General features: G+C 67.1%; 1 protein-coding gene across 3 annotated transcripts in view; it reads left to right on the top strand.

The window, feature by feature from the left end:
* Window positions 1-16,582, top strand: part of KCNQ1 (potassium voltage-gated channel subfamily Q member 1) — a 166,188-nt gene extending 149,606 nt beyond the window's left edge. For all 3 annotated transcript variants that reach the window (XM_084907067.1, XM_084907068.1, XM_084907069.1), the window contains one exon: window positions 15,610-16,582. In XM_084907067.1, the coding sequence (XP_084763193.1) occupies window positions 15,610-16,022 (413 nt within the window). In that variant the 3' untranslated portion in view covers window positions 16,023-16,582. The remainder of the gene's footprint in view (window positions 1-15,609) is intronic.
* Window positions 16,583-17,352: the final 770 nt, after the last annotated feature.

Here is a 17,352-nt window from a genome sequence, read left to right as displayed (position 1 = left end):
GGGATGGGGGTGAGGTGTGGGGGTCGACAGGCCTCAGCCGGCGTCCTGGGAGGCTGCGGGCTCAGCCGCAGGGCCACGGGGGCGGGGTGTGTTAAGATTTAGCAAGAACAACGCAGAACACCCAAATGTCTCGTGTTTTTAGCATGACTGCATCCAGCTACTCCCTGTGACATATTTGTGCTGTGAAGGCGCAGGAGCCGCTCCTGGACGGCAGCCAGGGCTCTCGCTGAGGCCCCGCACCCTCCGAGCCCGTCCCCCACCCGAGACGCCCTCCGCCCCGCACCCTCCGGGCCCGTCCCCCCCGGAGACGCCCTCCGCCCAGCCCGGAGCCGACAGGCCGTGCAGGACGCCGCCCGCCCGCTCCCAGCTCCCAGGGAGGGCCGTCCGGGCCGGACAGAGCCTGAGCCGGGAGTGCAGGCCAGACCTCGCCCTCGTCTCTCCGGGCGCCGGGCTCACGTGTCCCAGTGCCGGCGGAGGCCCGTTCCCCGGCCACATGGTCCCGGGACCCTGACCGGCCCTGCCACGCCCCCCGCTGGGCAGGGAGGCGGGTGCCTCCTCCTCCCCCAGCCTGCCTCCAGCTGCCGCTCTGGGCCAATGGCTGCCGTCTGCAGGCCAGCCACGGCCCTCAGCCACCTTCCTCTCCCGGCCCCGACCCTGAGCCCACGGCACCGGCCCGTCCTGGGGCCCCTCTGACCCGGACGGCGGGCCCATGGCGGCGTCCCCGTGGCGAGGGGACCGGCACTCGCTCCGGCCGGTGGTCAGCGGTGGTGGCTGTCACTCCGAGGCCCGTGGCCGACCACCAACGCCCTTGGGTCTCCTTGTCGCTGCCACGGACACACACGTGGCCGCTGCTAACTGGACAGAGGAAGGCCGCACGGCTGGGCGGGCAGGCGCCTGTGTGGGGCGGGTGCTGGGGTGGGCCGCCGGGCGAGGGAGGGAGCCACAGCGAACGTGGGTGAGCAGACGGAGGGCCTCCAGTGAGGACGCCCCCCGCCAGGGGCATGTGGGTGCCGCGCCCTCGAGGCTGGTGCGCCCTCATCGTCCTGCCAAAGCGGGTCTCCCGAACGCAGCCTGCTCTGCTCCCGCCGTCTGTGCCCCACGGAGACCGGGCGCCCCACAGCCACTGCACCCGCCCTCCCGGGGCCACTGCACCCGCCCTCCCGGGGCCACTGCACCCGCCCTCCCGTGGCCACCCACCCGCCCTCCCAGGGGTCCCCCACGGAGTCTCGGTGGGCATCTCTGGCTCTGAGGGAGCTCCGGCCCCCCCTAGGCGGTCTGAGTGCCTCCCTGCAGATCCAATGCTGGTACCTGTCAGGACCGCCCCCCCCCACGCCTCTCCTCCTCCCTTTCTCTCCTCCTCCCTCTTCCTCTCCTCCTCCCTCTTCCTCTCCCTGGCCTCCTGTCCTCTCCGGGCCTCCTGTCCCGGCCGCTGCCCCAGGGGAAGGCCTGGCCAAGTGGTCACCGCAGGGACCTGGCCTGAAGGCCACCACGCCCAGCACCACCCCAGGCTGGTCAGGGTGTGCGGGAGGCCAGGACTCTCCCGGGGAGGGGGGGTGCTGGGGGCAAAGAGGGGGTCCCAGAGGCTCAGGCTGAGCCGCCCTGCCCTCCGTGCAGGAAGGCCGCCCAGGGGTCTCCAGCAGCTGCCTGAGCAGAAACATGAAGGGTAGCTGAGTCACCCCACACCTGTCGGGTGGGGGGCGGGGCGGGCAGGGCCTGGCCGAGCTCCCTGGCAGGCGGACCCGGTGCAAGGCCGCCCCAGATGGGCGTCGACAGCTGGCAGCCGGGGCCGCCCCAGGGAGAGGCCCCTCAAACACCTTTGGCTAAGGCTCCTCGTCCTGGGCCTCGCACGTGCAGTGAGGCCGGGAGGCCATGCAGTGAGGCCGGGAGGCTGTGCAGTGAGGCCGGGAGGCGTGTGCAGTGAGGCCGGGAGGCTGTGCAGTGAGGCCGGGAGGCCGTGCAGTGAGGCCGGGAGGCTGTGCAGTGAGGCCGGGAGGCGTGTGCAGTGAGGCCGGGAGGCGTGTGCAGTGAGGCCGGGAGGCCATGCAGTGAGGCCGGGAGGCGTGTGCAGTGAGGCCGGGAGGCGCATGCAGGGGACGGGAGGCTCAGGGCAGCGCCCGGCCGCAGGGCTCGGAGAGGCAGTGCTGACCCTCGAGAGGAGAGTACTGCTCAGTGCTGGGGTGCGAAGGGTACAGTCTGGAGGCCCCACGCCCTCGTGTGTCCGAGGCGGGGCCTGGGAAGGACCTGTGTCAGCCTCCGGCCTCACGGCCGCCCTGAGTCTCCTGAGCGCAGAGCCTCGGCCGCGTGGGACCAGGCGCTCCTGGCCGCCCGGACACGCCCCTGCTGTCGCCAAGCCCAGGCTGCCTGGCCAGGCTGGATTGTGGTGCCAGCGCACTGGCCATGGGGCAGGGGCTGGGGCAGGGGCTTGTCCTGAGCTGAGGGTGCTGGGCTATTCGGCCGTTCCCTGGGGGACCCCCCCCCCCCGTATCTTCCATGTATCTCCCCTCTAAGCCCCTTCTGACGGGACATGCTCCGTCTTTTTGTGTTTGAGGCTAACCCTCACCTGAGGATATGTTTCCATTGATGTTTAGAATGCGTGGGAGGGAGGGAGGGAGGGAGGGAGGGAGGGAGGGAGGGAGGGAGGGAGGGAAATGCTGGTGTGACAGAGACACACCGATCGGGTGCCTCCCACGCATGCCCCAGCCGGGCCAGGGATGGAGCCTGGAACCGAGCTGCGGCCGGTGAGGGAATCGAACCAGAGACCCGTCCGGCCGTGGCCGGCGCCCCCGGGGCCACGTGGCCAGGCAGGCCCTGCTCGGGCTCACGTCTGGGGTGGCCCAGCTCCCCCCACTCAGGGGGTCACCGTGGGGCTTTCTCTGCCACTTTGTGGGCCCACGCGCCTCGTCCTGAGCCTCAGCCACCGCAGGGGCCCGGCCTCTGCCTCTGCGGCCCCGCGCCTCCCTCCAAGGGTTAAGCGGCCCTCGGGCCAGGTCCGCGCCTCACACGAGTGTTTTTGCAGCCGTGCTGCCAGCATTTTTGCGGTCGCAGTCAGATGTTTCCAACTACGCTGGACAGAACTCACGGCGGCTCTTTCCGTGGCCGCCGCCAGTTTCTGGGCGCCACCCGAGCCTCGCGTACCCCAGGGCCCCCGAGTGCGGCTGGCCGGGGAGGATGGAGGCACAGCCCCACGCCCGCCCCCGAGGAGCAGGCTCCCATCGGCGCCTGGAGCCTCCGGACGCCCCTGGGAGCCACACACCCGGGCGGGGTGAGCCGCCCCGTCACCCAGGGCCGCTCCCTCTCGTGACAAAGGCAGATCCCGGCTCGTGGGAGCCTTCGAACCCTTCAGATGCTGCTCGGAGTCCCCAGTGGTCAGAGACCTCGTCCCCACACCCCACCCCGCACCCTCTCCCCGGCTTCATGACAACGGGCCCCGAGTCAGAGAACCGTCCCCTCCGCCGCCAAACCTCTCTCATGGAGAGCCGGCCTGCCATCTAGCCCCTCATCTGGGCAGGAGAGGGGAACCCCAGGAAAACAGGGGTCCCCCCTCCACTCGCACCCCACACTGAAGGTGCCAGCACGTCCTGACCTCCTTTCCACCCACCCCCTCGGGGTTCGCATCCCTCGGGGCCCAGCGCCAAGGCTGCCACAGGCACCGCCCTCGGCCACGGCCACATCGCCCTGCTCCTCCGCCGGGTCCCCGACCCCGCACCATGCACACGCACATGCACACGCACACACATCCATGTGCCCACACACATGTGCGCATACACCCATGCACACACACAGCTCCGGGGCCAGATCTGCCGAGGGCAGCCCGCCCGCTCATTGTCGCCGGCCCAGCTGCCGCCCCCCCCCCCCCGCCCACCTGTCAGCCGCGGGCTGTCCGCACCAGCTGCTCGGAGCCCCCCGCCCAGCCCGATGCCCCCCGGGCCCCGGGGGCTCAGCTGCCAGCACAGCCGCCCCAACACGTGTCCCACAACTGCGGGAGACGGCATGGCTTTGCTGTTCTGCCCCCCCCCCCCCCCCGCAGGGCCGCGCCGGGGCCGGGGCCTCTCCACGCTGGCAGGCAGGGGCCGGAGGGCTTGGCCGGCCTTTGGCAGTGGCCCAGCGGCTGCCCAGCCCCACCAGCCCCCTCCTCTTGGGCTCCCAGTTCCAGCCCAGACGGGGTCAGGCGTCTCCTGCTCGTCAGAAAGACCAGCCCCTCTCGGCCGGCGTGGCTCAGGGCTGAGCGTCCACCCAGGAACCAGGAGGTCAGGGTTCGATGCCAGGCCGGGGCACAGGCCCAGGTTGCGGGCTCCATCCCCAGTGTGGGGCGTGCAGGAGGCAGCCGATCTGTGATCCTCTCTCATCACAGATGTGTCTGTCTCTTCCCCCCTCTCCCTTCCTCTGCAAATTCAATAAAAAAACAAAACAAAACTGTATTTTAAAAAGAAAAGACCCCCCCCCCCCGGGTGTCCCCGGTGTCCGTGCGGCCCGGACGGCAGACTCCGGCTCCGGGCTGTGGCCTGGGAGGAAGGAGACGGCCTCGGGACACAGCACACGGGCAGCAGCCCGCCATGGCGTCACCTCCCTCGGTGTCAGTCACCATGGCCCGCCGTGGCCCGCCGTGGTCTAAACCGCGAAAAGGAAATTTCCAGAAATAAGCCGTTTACAGTTTCCATCGTGCGCCCTTCTGAGTCGCGTGATGACATCTTGGATGCCCGGCTATATCCCACCCCCCCGTCCCGTGCCTCCGGGCTACAGACGCCCCTCTCCCCCCCCCCCTCCCCCCCCCCCGCTGCTGGGCCATCGGGTCCCGGCCGCGGGCACACTGCGTGTCCCAGGGGCCTCGTGGGATTGACAGCCGTCCCCGGCGCAGAGGGTGGCGCTGGCAGACCCGAGTCGCCCAGGGAAGCGGGAAGGCACTTCCTTTCAGGGAAAAGGAACCCTGGCCGTGTGGCTCGGTGGATAGGGCGTCAGCCTGCAGGCCAAAGGGTCCCCGGTGTGATTCTGGTCAAGGAGATGGCAGGCTCCTCCCTGGCCCAGGCCCTGGTCAGGGCGTGTGCAGGAGGCAACCAATGGGTGTGTTTCTCTCACATCGTGTTTCTGTTTTTCCCTCTCTTCCACTCGCCTTTAAAAAAAAAAAGCAATGGAAAAACATCTTCGGGTGAGGATAAAAGATAAATAAATACACGGCCAGATGACGATGGTCTCTGAACGCATACTGATCTGGCCTCTCCGTGTCTGTCCTATAGAATAAAAGGCTCATAGACAAATTGTCCCCTCGACCAGGAGTTTGACCAGCAGGCAGGCCGGCCAACCACCCATGTCCCAGCCCCCTGGCCAGGCTGGCCGGACCCACCCATGCACAGATTCAGGCACCGGGCCTCTGACATATATAAACTAGAGCCCAGAATGGGCCTTCCTTTTCCTGGCTGCCAGCACTGCCTTTCCCCTCCGGCCCCAGAGCCGCCTCTTTCGCTCTGGCCTGCCTCCCCACACTGCCCAGAGGCCCTGAGAGATGGGAGGTGGGGCGGAAAAATGCCACCCCCCCCACCATCCCCTTTGCTGAGCGACTGTGTATGCAAATTAACTGCCATCTTTGGTGGGTTGATTTGCATACTTACTCTGATTGGCTGGTGGGCAGCGTGGAGGTATGGTCAATTTACATGTGTGTCTATTGTTAGGTAAGATGTACACTGAGTGGCCAGATTATTATGCATTCAGAGGTCATCATAATCTGGCCACTCCGTGTGTGTGTGTGTGTGTGTGTGTGTGTGTGTGTATTTTTTAAAAATAATAATAAGGGAAAAGATGAACCTTCTTGATATAAGGAAGAAACCTGAGGTCTCGGGGGTCTGTGGTGAGATTGTGAGGAGGGAAAGAGACGTATGAGACGTGTCTAGTTTGAGCGGGAAAACCGTTTGTGGGTGAGAGACAGACAAGAAGCGTGTCCGACTGACAGCACTGTGCTGTTCTAGAAGCACTGAGCCTACAGGAAGCCTTCGGCAGGGACACCCCGTTCCCCCCAAACAAGTGACACCATTTCTGCAAGGGAGGGCCGGCCGCACCCCCTCAGGAGCAGGTGTGGCTGAGACATGTACAGAGGACGGGGCGGGGAGACCACAGTCACATACCGTGTTACAGCGCCTGATGGAAGGTCCCGTGTCAATGATATTGTCGATAGCCTCGTACTGGGCTTTATCGCAGGTGTCTGTGCATCGAGACGCATCCCCCACAGACCGAGGGGGCTACCGTGAGTGTCACAAAAGGAGGAGCATGAGGGGCCTCGAGGGAACCAGCAGGAGGTCTCTGAGGACCTGAGGCCCCCGAGGCAGCAGGAGCCAGTTGGCCACGCCCCAGCGGCCGGCGGACAGCCGAGGGCGGAGGCAAACTTGCATTCCAGGGATTCACATGGTCAGGACGCTCTTGGGCTGCTGGATTCCGTCGCTTCTACACAACGTAGCGTTTGGACTTCTGTGTCTGTGACCGGGCGTGGCCTGCCTAGGATTTTCTTGTGTTTCTTTGCCCAGTTTGGGGGCCTGGTGTTGGCTCCTACGATGAGCTGAGCGGCATCCCACTTTGGCCTGTGCCCCGAAGCATCCTGTGTGGGACAATGTTACCTGCTCACTGAGAGCCTGGCAGAAAGCGCTCCCAAAGAGCGGGGCGTGGGCCCTGCTGGAGAACGGCGGGCGATCATTCCTGTTTCTCCATTGGGTTCCTGTTCATTAGGATTTTCCGCTTCAGAAGTCACTTGGGATGTAATTTTTATTTTTCCTTGAAATTATCCGTCATATCAAGTTTTGAATTTTATGGACATAAGATTAAAAATCATAATCACAATTACTTGGTCATTCACCCTGTATCTGTGGTTCCTATTCTCTTTTCACTCCTAAATTTTATTTGTTTCATTGCTTCTTTAACATTCATCTATTTTATTTGTTCTTCTAATAGCCAGCATTGCCCTGACCAGTTTTGCTCAGTGGATAGAGTGTCGGCCTGTGGACTGAAGGGTCCCAGGTTCGATTCTGGTCAAGAGTATGTTCCTTGGTTGTGGGCACATCCCCAGTAGGAGGTGTGCAGGAGGCAGCTGGTCGATGTTTCTCTCTCATCAATGTTTCTAGCTCTCTGTCCCTCTTCCTTCCTCTCTGCAAAAGTCAATAAGATATATTTTCTTTAAAAAATCAGCCAGCATTTGGTTTTATTGACCAGCTTCATTTTCATAAACATTTTTGTGTTGTGTTCATGTCCTCTTTTATCCTTTCTTACTCGTGTGCTCATTTATGTGTTTGTTCATTTGCGTGTCCTTTTTTTTGCTTCTTGAGTGGAGAGCTTAGCTTGTTCATTTCCTACCTTTCTGGCTTTCTAAAACTGCTACCAGTGTGCCTCTGCACACCCTTTTGGCAGCACCCACAGGTTCTGGTATGTTGTGCTCTCGCAATGGATCTGTTCTAGATGAATTTACTTCCTATTTTATCTTCTTTTTGCTCACAGACTTGTTTGGAGCGACATTCTTTGACCTTCCCCGTGTACCAGCGCTGCGCCTCTCTCTTTGTTCCTGATTCCCCCCCCCCCCCCAGGTCTGGGCTGCTGGCTGTGCTTCTCCTCCGGCTCCGGGCCGTGTGGAGGGGCCCTTCCTGTCGACGGAGGGGCCGTGCAGGCGGGCTGTTCCGTTTCTCTGGTTTTCCCACTGGGATGTCCCCGCTCCGGAGGGAGCTGCTGGCACGGCGGGTTCCTCGTTCCTCTGCTCCGCGTGTGAGCGCCCTCCCCTCCCTCTCAGGCTCCTCTCCAGGAGCACTCACCGCCCGCCTGGCACCTCCAGCCGCCACCTTCCTCCTTCCTCTCCCCAGGGGTGCTCAGGTCTGAGGCCTCCGTTCCTCCTGCAGACGCCCACCCTTTGCAGCTCTGACCTACTCTGAAGCCTCCTCAGGGTGACCTCGCCGGCAGCAGGGGCTCTCCTCCGGGGCGGGGGGGCTCCTCACGTGTGTGGTGACTCCTCTCTCGGGGTGTGAGCTCCTGTAACTGGGGAGGGGGGCTTCTGAGCACGCCCCTGCTTCCGGCTGTGCCTTGGGTGCTGTGCAGAGCGAGTGTGGGGCTGAGGACTCACAGGGCGAGTCTGGGGAGCACAGTGCCCCCGGGCCTCCAGCCCAACCCCAGCCGAGGCGCTCATGCGGTCCGGGGAGGGGGCGCTGTGCTTTGAATTGTTGCTCAGCTGCAGGCGTCGGGGGCCCCAGGCTGAGGCGGCTCAGGGGATGGAGGTCACTAGGTCTGAGCTCGAGCGAAGGAGGGTCCCCGGGACGCTGAGGAGACGCCAGGTCGAGCCCTGGGAGGACAGGACCCCGGCCCCTGGCGTCCTTGGCCCCTGGCGTCCTTGTCCCTGCCCCTGTCATCCAGGGCAGTTCTCGGTGCTCCTGGGCCTTGAGGGGCCCGGCCACCTGCCCTGGCCTCCCTCGCCCCCCGGGCGACCCCTCCCGGGTCCGGGCGTCTCCTCAGGAGGCGCGGCCCCCGGAGCCGTGCCCAGCCCTGGACCGGCCCGGAGTGCCCGTCCCGGAACAGCCCCCACTGGGCCTCGTGCACCGGGACGTGCGGGTCGGGATGGAGACAGGCACGGCCGGGGTGGCCCCAGGACCTCACGGGGCCTGGAGGAGGGTCAGAGGCGGGAAGGGCCTCCATGGGGACCAGGTGCAGAGGGACAGGGCGCTGGTGGGGCGGCCGTGAGCCAGGCCGCAGCAGCTCCGGACGCTGGCAGAGGCGGGAGGCAGAACTGCCCTGTGCCTCCAGAGATCCTGGTGTCGGCGAGAGACCTGAGCCCGGGGCCACGCTCGGTCTGGAGTGTGGGGAGCCTGCCCACGGCAGCAGGACGGGGGCGCCAGCCCTGCCCCTGGGCTGCCCCCGGGAGGGGGGACAGTAGTCAGCCCCGGCTGGAGGCCAGAAGGGACGCCACGGGCACGTAGCAGGGCTGTGACCCCGGCTGGGAAGTCGGCAGAGACATCCTCAGGAAGCAGCTGCGGCCCCGCAGGCAGAGAGTGGAGCCGCCGGGAGAGGCACGGTGCTCCCGAGGGTGGCATGGAGCAGGCCTGGCTGGTGCGGCCCAGAGGAAGCGGGGGCTGAGCCGGGGCCGGGGCGAGGGCAGGGAGAGGGAGAGGGTCGGCCAGACAGGGCAGGGCGGGGGGCGCGCAGTGAGGGCAGGGGCGCCAGGGCGTTGGCCACCGAGCCCCGAAAGCGTGCGGAGAAGGAGGCTCGCAGGGGGTGCTGGGAGGCCGTACGGACGTGGTGCTGGCGCTGGAGCCAGGCTCACGGTGGGCGCCCGCCCCGCCCGGCCCGGGGAGGGGCCGTCCGGCCAGCACGGGGTGCGGGGAGGCCCGTCGGAGCCCAGGAGCAGCCCCTGGAGCTGCATATGCCGCCGAGTGAAAAAACTCAGAAGAAATTGAAGTAAATCTCCCGGAAAGTGGCCTAGAGACAGAGCGATGGAAACTGGGGAGACCAGCCAAGAGGCAGGAGCGGCGTCCAAGGAGCTCCCCGTCCAAGGGCCGCTCCGGGCGGGACGGGCCGAGGGGAGGCGCCGCGGCGAGCCTGGCTCCAGCGCCAGCACCACGTCCGCACGCCCTCCAGCACCCCGCCGGCCAGGAGCGCACCCCCAAACCCAGGGCCCGCCGGCTGTTCTCAGAGGGATCGCTCTGCCGGCGACGCCGGGCTCAGACACGCGGGCTCGCCGTGTGCTCGGTCGGGGAAGGCCGGGCCGCGCAGGGAGCGCCGGGCCCAGCGCCGGGAGGGCCGCTCAGGAGGCCCGGCTCCCGACACGGAGCGGCTCCGAGGGAGACCTGGGCGGGGCTGAGCCCGCGGTCACCCCAAAGGCACGGGGGCGGGGGCGGGAGCGGAGCAGGCTGAGGACATGGCCCCGGGCTCGGCGCCTGTTCTATGGACTGAGGAGGGGAAGGTCGGTGGCCGGAGCCCGGGCCTGAGGGAGGGCAGGAGGGGCAGTTTGTAACGTGGGAAGTTACAAACCAAGCAATCCCGCCAGCACGTTCCGAGGCCATCGGGCCCTGCCTAGTAGCTGCCCCTCCCCACCCTCATTTCCGCCTCCACCCCTGCCCCCGTGGGGCGGCACAGCCGAGGCCCCAGTGGCCTTTTCCCGGTTAAGCTGCCCGAGCACCCATTCTCCCCTGACACTCACCAGCAGGTCACACTCCCACACACACACACACACACACACACACACTCTCATACTCACACACACATTCACACACACTCTCACTCTCACACTCACACTCACACAGTCACACACACACACACAACCACTGGCAAGTTCACACTCTCACACTCACATACACTCTCACACTCACATTCACACTCACACTCTCATACTCATACATACACATACTCACACACACACATACACACTCTCACACTCTTACTCACTTATACTCACACTCACACTCACATTTACTCACTCACACTCACATTTACACACTCACACACACACACACTCACATTCATACTCACACTCTCACACTCATATTCATACTCACACTCTCACACTCATACATACACACACTCACACACACACTCACATTTACACACTCACACACACTCACACTCTCACATTCACACTCACACTCTCACACTCACATTCATACTCACACTCTCATACTCATACATACACACACTCACACACACACTCACATTTACACACTCACACACACACTCACACTCTCACTCACTCACACTCACATAATTAATCTCCCCGCAGCGCACTGGCTGGGATGTGGGAGGACCCTGGGGACCAGAGGAGACGGAGACGGGGAGGGGCAGGGCGGGTCCCCGGAGGAGGGGACCAGGACGGGGCAGAGGTGGGGGCAGGACCACGGAGGAGGCAGAGTCGCAGACATGGGTGGTGGGGCTCGGGGTGAGGGAGGGGTCCCAGGAAGAGCCGGGGGGGCTGTGGACATTCTCTCAGGAGCGGGCGGGGGCTGGCGGGCAGGCGTCCGCGGGGAGTGAGGTGTGAGCTCACAGGAGAGGGCGGAGCTGGCACTGACGCTGGAGCTGGGCCCGCGTGGAGGCCGGAGGCGGACCAGGCGATGGGCAGGAGGCTGGGGGCGGAGGCAGGACCACAGAGGCCAGGCGGGGGCGGCAGGAGAACCGGGAGCCCAGGCCCCAGACCCCAGGGGCCAGGGGCCGGGCAGGGATGGCCATGTGGGATTCTGGGCTCCGTCTGACTCAGCGCCGCCATCTGGTCCACTCGGACGCGCCTGACCTGCGCCCATCGGGACGTGGCACACGGTGCTGTGAGGAGGGGGCCCTCGGGGCAGGGGCAGGGTGTGCCAGGGCCAGCTCCACCGCCCACACGGGCCTGCCCGTGGCACAGCCGGGCTCCGGGCAAAGGCTCCTCCCCAGAGCCCCCGGAGGAGAACATGCCGGAGGGCGGGGCGTGGCGCCCCCAGAAGCCGAGACGAGGTTTCCTGGGTGCGGGCTGTGGCCCCAGGGCGGGCGAGGCAGGCCCTCCCAGCCCACAGGGTCTGCACCCTCCGCCCACTCTGCTCAGCTCCCTCTGGGCGATGGGTCCTGAGGGGGAGAGGGCGCCATCCACCATGCCAGCCTCTGGTGTGCCCGCCAGGGCCGCGGCGCCTGCTCACGCGTGAGGGAGCGGTCCCGTCTTCAGCAGATGGCCCCTGGCTGCCTGCGCCACGCGGCCCGGGGGCGGGGAGCGTGTGGCCCGGCCGGGAGCGGACGGGCGCCCAGTGGGTGAGCCCTGCATGCCCCTCGGCTCGTCAGGAAGGACCGCCTTCAGGGTGGCCGCGAGGGGCGTGGGCGTGTGGGGGCCGGCGAGCGGCGGACGCATTCTTTCCACAGAGGCTTCCTGCTCCCACGTTCCAGGCTGCACCCCTGGGGCCCCCGGGAGGCCTCCTCGGCCCCTCCCCCGCCCGGCCTGGCCTCTCCTGGCCCGGACCCTCTCCCCGAGGCCCGCTCCCCTGTCCTGGAAGCGATTTTGTTGTCTGCGAGCATGTGAAGCGCCTGAGTTATGGCTCTCGGGGGCACGCAGCCCGTTACCTAACGCCTGGCGCACGCCCACATCCTGAGGAATTACCGGGGCGGGGGCGCCGGCCGCAGCGGACTCTGAGGGCCCGGCCCCTGGGCCCCGGGGCAGTGGACCCCGGGCCTGGGGCAGCTTACCCTGCGGCCCCGCGCCCCAGCCCCCGGGCTGCCTGGCAGGGAGCGGCCTCGCCGGGGATCGGAGCCGGGCCGGGCCGGCAGCGCCGCTTGGCAGCGCCGATGGAAACGGCCGTGCGGTTATGCAGACGGGCACGGAAACCGGAGAGCCGCATGCCGAGCCGCCAGACCCCCCCCCTCCCTGGACCCATCACCCGCCCGCCCTGTCGGTCCCCTGGAGGGGGTGCAGCCCAACGCCCCTCCCATGGAAATGGCTCTGGCCGCAGCCCAGCCTGCCACCCCGGCCCTGGGGAGCAGAGCGGGGTGCAGGGTGGCTGGGGTCCCCCAGGCGCCCCTCCACTCAGGGCCCAGCCCCGCCTCCACCGGGGACCCTTGCCTCAGTGGCGGAAGCACCTACTGTGCGCCTGCCTGGAGCGGCGCCAGGCCCGGGCCACCAGCCCCTTCCTCAGGAAGCGCAGGCACAGCCGGCGCGGAGCCAGGCGGGGGTGGGGCTGGGGCGGTGCTGAGACTCGGACGGGGAAGGGCTGGCGGTGAGAGGAGCCGCGGCGGACGGGATCCCCGAGGAGGTGACCTGGGAGCAGAGCCCGCAGGGACGGACGGAGGAAGGGCCGCCGGCCCCCGGCCCCGGTGTCCGGGCCGCCCGCCCAGAGGGCCGTGCTCCTGTCCAGCGCACAGGGCGGGCGTCCCGGCGCCGGAGACCGGGCGGGCACAGGCACGTGGTGGGCCCGCTCTCGTCTGGTTCCTCTCCGTGGGCGGCGCTCCCGCCCCCTCCCCGCCCCCTGAGACCACGGCCACGTCCCCGAGCGGTGTGGGCAGGGAGGCGGGGCCGCCCCCGGACATCAGGGCGGCCGGGAGAGAAGCGGGGACGTGACCACTGCGAGGCCACGGTAACCGGAGCCCAGGGGCTGGGGGCAGAAGCCCAGGGGACAGGGCTGAGAAGCGCGTACACAGCCCCTGGGTAACACGGCAAATCCGCCCACTGTCCGCCCCGCACTCCTGGCCGGGCCCACGGAGCACGAGGGACGAGCGAGAAGCCAAACGGTGCTGACAGCTGGGAAATGGGGGCAGAAGGACCGTGGAGCCCAGGGAGTGCCGGCGAGAGGCTGGAGGAGGAGGGAGCGAGAGCCCAGGACAGGACAGCTCCCAGCCCGGAGGCTGGGCAGGCCGGGCGGAGGGAGCCAGCACACAGCAGAGAAAGGCCTTCGGGCCTCGGAGAGGAGAGAAACCGTTCCAATCCAGACTTCCACACCCAGTCCAACTCTCAGCCCACTGTCCTCCTCTGAGCAGCAGCGGCCCCCCGACGCCCCGGCCTCTGACGCCCGTGCTGTCTGTCCCAGCCCCACCCACGACGGAGGTTCAGTCCCCAGAGGAGCTGAACCTGAGAGATTCCGTACTGGGGACACCAGGAGCAGCTGTGGGTGAGGGATACGTTTTCGTGATAAAAAACAAAGGGGACTCGGCGAACGCTTTTGGGCTAAACTGTAAGGCCTCTCTCCTCCCCTCCTCTCCCCTCCCCTCCCCTCGCTCCCCAGAAGGCCCTCGTGGGGGCCCGGCCACCCCCGTGTCCAGGGAGAAAAGGCGTGAGAGCCGCAGGGCGGCCACGGGAGGGGAAGCGGCGTGGGTGGAGGCGGCCTCCGGCCTCTGCGGGGGGAGCATGCCATACCCAGCCCGCGTCCGTCGTGCACCGAGGAAGCTTGGCCTCCACACGCTGCCCTTCGGAAGCTCGTGGGACACCAGGAAGAGCCTCCAGGAGGAGGAGGCGGCTGGCAGGCGCTGGTGCTCTCAGCAGGAGGGAGAGGAGTCTGTGATGCTGGACGAGCGTCGGAGAATGAGCTCCCGACAGGTGCATCGAAAGCTCAGCAAAGTCCTGGCCGGTGCGGCTCAGTGGATAGAGCGTCGGCCTGCAGACAGAAGGGTCCCAGGTTCAATTCCGGTCAAGGGCACGGACCTTGGTTGCGGCCACATCCCCAGCGGGGGGCGTGCAGGAGGCAGCTGATCGATGTTTCTAGCTCTCTATCCCTCTCTGTAAAAAGTCAATAATATAAATATATACATAAAGGCTCAGCAAAACCCAAAGGCGATACATAACCCGGGGAAAACGAAGGGTTGTCCTCGGGAAACGGTTCCTTCGCGATGGGCAGAGGCGTGATGTTTCCCTGAGTGGGAACAGGAGTAGCCGGCCGGGACTGCACGGCCACGGCTCAGGCCACACACTGGCAGTGGGAGCAGCCGCTGAAGAGACAGGGACGAGGCCGTGGGTGCTGGGCAGAGGCCACCCTGAGCAGGGGGCAGCAGGCAGCCCTGGGCCGTTGGGGGGCACGCCTTGGGGTGGAGCTGGGAGGCGCCACAGGGCTTGACCCACCCGTGTCCCCTACACCTGCCCCCCAGGAGGGACTGTCACCTCGAGGTGGCCCTGGCCTGCGCCTCTCCAGCCACACCCAGCAGCCCCTCTCCTGCCCGCACCCCACCACGGCCGTCCCCTCCCCCAAGAGCACCCCGCAAACCCTCCACGTGCACATCTGGGCCTCAGTAGATGTCCAAGTGCCGTAAAGTGAAAATTTACGAAACCACAGCTCCGTCTGCAAAGCGTTCGGCACGTTAATTGATGCCAAACCAGTCGGTGCTCGGAGCCGGGCCTGCGCAGTTAGGCGGCTGCGGGGCCAGGGAGCCCCAGTGGGCCCCTAAGCCGGCCCCGCACACACACTCAGGCCTCCAGGGCCGGAGCAGGCCGTGGGCTGAGGGGCCGCCCAGGGGTCTCCCCCCGCCTCCCCCTCCCCCCTTCTTGAGCCCATCACTGTCTTCCAGCACGGGACCAGGTGGGGCTGTGGGGTTGGGCGGGCAAGGCCTTCTCCTGGGGTGGGGGTGGTATAGACCTCAGTTGAGGCCTCCAAACAGTTCTGCCGAGAACGGGGTACGGGACAGCACTGGGGGGCTGAGGGCGTGGCCCCTGCTCTGTCTGGGGGAATCGAAGACGAGGCCCTCTGGGCTGGGGACTGGACCCCGGAGGTGTGGCCACCCCCACGGGGCCCGGCGGTCTCACCCGGAGCCAGCCAAGGAGGCAGAGCCCACGCCAGCCGCCATGCGTGCGGAGGGAGGGGCGAGGGCGCTGGGCCAGGTGCCCGCACCGTGCAGACCACGTGCCGGTTCACACACACACACATGTGGCCGGTTCACACACACACGTGGCCGGTTCACACACACACGTGGCCGGTTCACACACACACACACACACACATGGCCGGTTCACACACACATACACACGTGGCCGGTTCACACACACGTGGCCGGTTCACACTCACACGTGGCCGGTTCAACACACACGTGGCCGGTTCACACACACGTGGCCGGTTCACACACACACGTGGCCTGTTCACACACACACACACGACCGGTTCACACACACATGTGGCCGGTTCACACACACACGTGGCCGGCATGCACAGCTGACCTCCTCTCTCCCCGCAGATGATGCAGCTGGACCAGCGGCTGGTGCTCATCACGGACCTGCTCCACCAGCTGCTCGCCCTGAACCAGGGCGGCCCCCCGGGCGGCCGGCCCCCTGGCGGCGGGGCCCCCCTGCAGCCCTGCCGGGGCCCCATCGATCCCCAGCTCTTCCTGCCCAGCAACGCCCTGCCCACCTACGAGCAGCTGACCGTGCCCCGCAGGGGCCCCGAGGAGGGGTCCTGAGGGGGTCCTGGGCCTGGAGGGCCCCCAGCCCGCCCCGCCTCCCGCGTGGGCCACCTCCTGGGAGGCCCCAGGGCAGCCCCTCTCACCCAGGCCCTGGGCACCGTGGGCCACGCTGCCGCCCGGGCCTGGGCTGGGTCCGGCGGAGGCCCCGCTTCCTGCCGGCGGGAACTGGCCTTGGCTGGGGACGGTGACCCTCCACTCGGGGACCGTGGCCCACGTGGCTTTTGTGGTGGTTGGGACCCAGTGGCCGGGGTCGGGCGGCCCTCGGGACAAGGATGCTGGCATCACTTGCTTCCAGGTATGGCAGGCGGCAGGCTGCAGGCCCAGGGCACTTCCCAGGGGAGGCCAAGGTCAGCCTAGATGGGCCCTGAAAGCCGGGGCAGGTAGGAGACAGGCAGGGCAGGGCAGGGCAGGGCAGGGCGGGCCCAGCCCCTGCCAATCAAAGGATGCCCATGCCCCGCTCAGAGGACCCCTCCGTCCCCCCCGGGCCTGGGCCCTGGGCCTCAGTCTCTGAGCTGCTGACTCGATGGGCCGAGGACAGTGAGGGGCCGGCCCCGTCCCCAGCGCTTCACTGGGCGGATGCCCCGGCGGAATGGGGTGGCCGCCCGATCCGGAGAGAAGAGGGGCCGGCTCCTGGGGCGTCCGGCCCCGAAATCAGAGTAATTGTGGTGATTGAGTCTGTGTTTAATGAGTCTCACGGTGTGATTTGATTCTCTCTCTGCCGGCTTTTCCTAATAAACATGGCGGCACCAGGTGATCTCGCTTTGCTCCGGCCTCGTTCCTGAGGGGACCCTGCCCTGGGAGCTGCCCCCCCAGGGCCCTCCCCGCTGTCCACACCGCCAGGCGCACCGTGAGGCAGGGACCTCCCTGGAGCTGCCCGCCCCGGGGCCACGCTGCCCACGCACTGAGGGAGGGAGGACGGTGGCCAGCGGGGCCCAGGCCCAGCCTCACTCTTGCTGGACTGTTCTTCCCACCCTCCGCCCGCTGCGGCGGGGCCGTGGTCCCAGCCCCGACAGCTCCTGTGGCCGCCCTCCGGCTGCCCTCCGGGGGCGGGGGGAGCCGGTAGGGCAGAGCCCGGGACCTGTCTTCTAGGCCGTGGCTGCACGCCAGCTCCACCCTCACTGCCAGGGCCATGGGCTGGGCGTAGCCGGGAGGGACCCTGTGGTGCCCTGCTCCTCCCCCTGCGGGCATCTGGCCCCTCCCCCTGCGGGCATCTGGCCCCTCCCCCGTGGGCATCTGGCCCCTCCCCCTGCGGGCATCTGGCCCCTCCCACTGCGGGCATCTGGCCCCGCCCCCTGCGGGAATCTGGGCCCGCCCCCTGCGGGCACCTGGCCCCTCCCACTGCGGGCATCTGGGCCCGCCGCCTGCGGGCATCTGGCCCGGCCTGGCACCCCCGTGGGACTGGGGCGGGCGGTGCAGGGCAGGGCCCGCTGGGGGAGGGGCGGACAATTGCTGGAAGGCAGGCTCGCGTTTCCGTGTCGGTAAACATTTGCGGAAACCCCGGGAAGCGGCCGGCTGGGA

The sequence above is a fragment of the Pipistrellus hanaki genome (assembly GCF_964339955.1).
Source record: "Pipistrellus hanaki genome assembly, contig: scaffold_39, whole genome shotgun sequence".
Classification (NCBI taxonomy): domain Eukaryota; kingdom Metazoa; phylum Chordata; class Mammalia; order Chiroptera; family Vespertilionidae; genus Pipistrellus; species Pipistrellus hanaki.
The sequence above is the reverse complement of the archived record's forward strand: the minus strand, read 5'-3'. Positions and strand labels throughout refer to the sequence as shown.